Source organism: Pelecanus crispus, chromosome 3, assembly GCF_030463565.1.
Source record: "Pelecanus crispus isolate bPelCri1 chromosome 3, bPelCri1.pri, whole genome shotgun sequence".
In the NCBI taxonomy this organism is placed as follows: domain Eukaryota; kingdom Metazoa; phylum Chordata; class Aves; order Pelecaniformes; family Pelecanidae; genus Pelecanus; species Pelecanus crispus.
The window spans coordinates 56064794-56069423 of NC_134645.1; the positions used below are offsets into that span (position 1 = coordinate 56064794).

The following is a 4630-nucleotide window of genomic DNA, read 5'->3' on the forward strand; positions in this document are numbered from 1 at the left end:
CTGCTCTTCTGAAGTATATATAGTGTAAATGTGAAGGCACAATGCTGGAAATAAAATAATATAATCCTTATTTTATAGGCAGGAAAGGGGGGACAGAAAAATTAGATGCCAAGACTGCATTAAAACAGAACCCACATCTCTAAACTCCATGGCTAGTACTTTACCCACAAGACAATCTTTCCATTGTGCACCACTGAAAGTGCTTATTAACACCATCTGATCTGCACAGGGCTATTTCACCCTCTTCCACAGATGCAAATAATTTTTAAAAATGTAAGCTGGTGGAGAATCACATTCTTGTTGTGCAACAAATGAAGTGTCATATTTTCCTTGTTTTTTTTTTAAATCATGGAATAATGTGCTTATCAGTTCCCCTTGTACTGCAGCCAGTCTGCACAGAGAAGAGTCATCAGGCACTGTGATAAAGAAGAACATCCCTAAGGTATTTTTATCTGTGGACTGGGAAATGTTAATCATTTTTCAACTACTAGCTGTTCACTCTTACTCGTCCTTCTGGATGTTCATGTCATGATGAATGTTAATTTTGTCTGCTCTGTGAGTCTGATCTATGGACAGTTGTCCAAATTCTGAAACATTTGAGGGCATGGCCAGACACAGGTGAAAAAAGGTAAGAAGGTAAAAGTCCTAGAGCACCTATTCAGCTCACGAGCACTTGAATTGCCCTGCTGTGTATTATTGCCTCTTCAGATCTACTGCCCTGGCTGCATGCATGGTGATCCTTAACCCAGAACTGTCATAATAATCTGGGTATGTTTAAGCACTGTGAATAATATGCCTTGTCTCACCTGAATCACTTTGAGAGAGCTGCGTTACACATGGGGTTACAGTGGAAGAATGCTTCTCCATGTGATTATTGTAAAGGGTCTTGAGGTATGGGTAGGGAATGGCTTTAGAGAAGAGTCGGGGGGGGGGGGGGGGTGGGCTAGATCTCCCCTAGTATTCAAGTTTAAGGCATTTATCAGTGTTGACAAATTCCCTGATGGTCCCCCAGCCCCCAGCAGGTGCATGCACACACATGCCACATGTATGTGGACATCCCACACACTCATTCCCCGTGACCCTCCCAAGGTGTCCACAGCCCTGCTTGCCGTATCCTGCACTTACCATAAGCAAGGGGAAGCTTCTCTGCTGATTTTTCATTCCAGCAGTACAGTAGATCACTGCCCAAAGAGAGAAGCAAACTGCACTCGTCTACCACCTGAATCAATAGAGGTGACTGGCCTGGGGCTAGAGTTTCAAAGAGAAAAACTGGGGCAAATAGAGGGGCTGTCATAGATAAAGGTTTCGATGGAGTGAGGGAATTAGGAAGATATAAGAGTAACCTTTCCTTTTCCTGAGTCTTTTCTGCAGTGACACACTGCAACACTTTAATGTAAGGAGAAAAGGGCACATGCATAGAAGGAATATTTGTCGTTCTGAGATCTCTTCTCTATGTGAATTCCCATCCGATCCTCAGTCTTAACCTACCATCTTCCTTATTCCAGGACTGGCAACCTTTCAACAAAGGAGGGGTAGGTTGTATTTTTCTTTCCCCAGTTAGCTATTAAGTGTGCCAATGGAAACTTGGCGGGTAGCTGAAGATACTGCTTCTGCCTGTGGCAGGAGGTCTCGGTTCCTGCTGAATTTGGAGCTCCATGGGGGCCAGAAGCAAATGCGTCTCCCAGATGCCTCTTTGAAAGTGCCACAGCTCTCTGACTGCCCAGACCCCCCACCTTCTGTGTCTGTGTGATAAACCTGACCTAGCCCTGTCCCTCTCCTTGCTGTTATCTTCCTCTCTGCTCTGCAGTTTGGCTATAGTTGGGCAAGTGGCCCTGGGAATTAAACACCACAAAATACCAGCCCCGGTACCCTGGCATACAACAGAAGGAGGCAGTCAGCTGGAATGGTGTGGCTGGGGTGTAGCCCCAGTTGTGCTTTGTGTGAGGCACCTTTCTTTTTTTCTGTTCATCCAAAACCGATTGTTATAAAATAGACCACACAGGGAATATCTATTTTGCAGAGAACAGCTAAGTACTGAATACGTGGCTGGGACAGCAAGTGTTGGGACTGACTTTCTCACAGACTCCTTGAATAACTAAACATACAGGAACACTGACATTTTGGGGATAAGCCAGCCCCACCCTTCATAATTAGGGCAAAAGTTCTCTGTGAGTTGGCAACATCCCTATGTTGCCAGCTACTCCTATGTGTCAGGTACCAAATTATCCAAGGACCCAGAGAAATGGGAATTACGCAACATATACTTTAGAAAGAGCCTCTGAAGTAGCCCCTTAACCACAGAGGAACTTGACCATTTAGTGTATACTTAAATGTCTTGCCAGACCAAAGCTACACTTTATGTTTGTGGGTATGTACGGGGACTTACTCTCATACGTGGATTTCTTCCTCTGTTCCCCCCGGGGAGCAGCTCTTTTGCGCACTTAAACAAGCTGGAAACAGTCAAAACTAAATCCCAGTATGTAACATGAATCCTGCGTTTAGTGGGTTTGACTTTTAAAAATGTGAATACACACAGGCCCTGATGACTTCAATAGCATTTATGGGAGCTCAGTGCTTGTATAAACGTCACACTATTTATAACATATTTCTGTGTCCTTTTTTTATATTCTCTGTTGGCCTGTCTCTTTTCCACTGTGGTATCTTTGACTGACATAGTCACATCAGGATGTAGCATGTGTTTGAATAATTAAGAAAATACAAATAAAAGTTATCTTTATTCTAGTCCATAATTTTCCATTGCTCAACCACCAAAGATAACAGTACCATTTCACCACTGCTTTTTACATTCTATGGAAGAAAAATACTTTTAGTTTTGCAGTGGTTTATTAAACCTTCCAAGTCCAATTATTAGCCCCTAGAGTTTCCCCCCTAAGCTTTAGAAAATTGTTTCAGCTATATCCAAACTCATGCCAACTTCCTGGCTTCTCGGCCGCAACCCATCAGCGAGTGCTCTACTAAGAACCACTTTGAGGCTCTCCTTGAACCTCTTCTTCTTGCTGCTTCCTACGAAGAAGTAAACAAGGGGGTTGATGCTACTGTTAACGGTGGAGAGAACAATGGTGACGTGGTTCTGCTGGCTGAGCAAAGACGACCAGTGGTGGTAATTGAGAAGATACAACAGCCTCATAGGCATGGCAAAGATGAGGAAGACAATGACTGTGGCCACAATGATGATGTAGAGCTTTGACGAATGAGGTCTCAGGGAGTTACGATGAATCCTGATAACCAAGATCAGGCTGGACAGAATCATTAGAGGAATGAAGATCATGAAAGTCAGGATCCATGTGAAGATGAGCAGTGCCTGGCAATGGTTGCCATCGTCGAATTGTTCCTTTGGTGAATCATCTTTGCATGTTACGTATTCAGCTACTGTCATCAGAAAAGACAGAGTCCAGAGAATTGCACACACAATTGCCGATTGGTGCTGTGACCGGTGGCATCGGTACCAGATGGGGTAAACAATAGACAGACACCTCTCAATACTGATGGCTGTCAGGAGATAGAGACCAGTATTATATCCAAGAAGGAAGACAATAGATAGTGTGGTGGTTATATAATAGTAAAAACCATATGCAAATCCAAAACCAGCAATGTAATCAATTGACAGAATAAATGTACAAATCAGTAAGGAGATGTCAGCAATGGACAGGTGTGTGATGTACGCAGTGAATGGGTTTCTTTTGATCTGGAAGCAGAGGCACCAGAGGACAATTCCATTTTCACAAAAACCCAGGAAGGAGATGATCATAATTACCCAAAGTGGGGTCAATATCTCCCAGACCCTTTCCTGTGTAGAAATGTTTCTGTGCATTGAGATGTTCTCTGTGCCTTCGCTGGGATGAAACGTTATGTTTGACTCATCCATGGGGAAAGCTCAAGTTTGGATAGCACAGCTCTTCCTTCTGTAAATATGTATAAAAATATACTGTGAGCATTGTGTGCTCCTCCCCTCCCCTTTTTCTTTCTGTTTTGTGGACCCTCATATTCTGGTCATATCTGAAAGCCTTAGCAAAAGCAAAACCAGGTTTCATATACTGATGCTAGCTGAAACCCAGCTGGAACTACTCTTGGCAATGTTAAAGATTGCTAAGCCCATCATGCTAGCAGAAATCCTGAGCTTTCTTCTCTACAGGGTTCATCATATGAGTGCTAAACCACAGCAAAAGAGATACCCTCAAAGAGCTCTTGGACATGCAACGTCTCCATCACATTGCAAAGTTTCATGATATAGTGGTCACAGATAACATTGGTGGTTCTTGTTACAGCCCTAAATTGTTCCCAGACAGGTCTATTCAGCTCCCGTTGAAGCTAATGGGATTAATTTTAAGTTAAACGTGTATTTCAAGTGAATTTGGCTCACAAGTCTTTTTTTCTTCGTTTGGTTTTTTTTTTTTCCTAAATTGATACCAATGTCATTTTTCCAGGAGGGGCTTTAAATAAGTAAAAATAATACATAGTTACTCAGCATTGTATTCCCTCCAAGTACAGAGGTGAAGGGAAAGCAAAATGCCACTGTTTTGAGACAGTCATTTTTGACCAGCTTTAAGTGTCATTGATCATAGCATAACATAATTTAACCATGTTTACACACTCTGAGCACTTAGCACAA

The 4630-nt window shown here is 42.8% G+C and overlaps 1 protein-coding gene across 1 annotated transcript; it reads right to left on the reverse strand.

The window, feature by feature from the left end:
- Positions 1-2896: 2896 nt before the first annotated feature.
- Positions 2897-3886, reverse strand: MAS1 (MAS1 proto-oncogene, G protein-coupled receptor). The gene has a single exon (XM_009479656.1). It carries the CDS (start codon positions 3884-3886, stop codon positions 2897-2899), a length of 990 nt encoding a protein of 329 aa, XP_009477931.1.
- Between the last annotated feature and the right edge of the window lie 744 nt (positions 3887-4630).

Bases quoted from the DNA above. Each gene is read 5' to 3' on its own strand.
- MAS1 (XM_009479656.1), bottom strand. From the start codon at position 3,886: ATGGATGAGTCAAACATAACGTTTCATCCCAGCGAAGGCACAGAGAAC.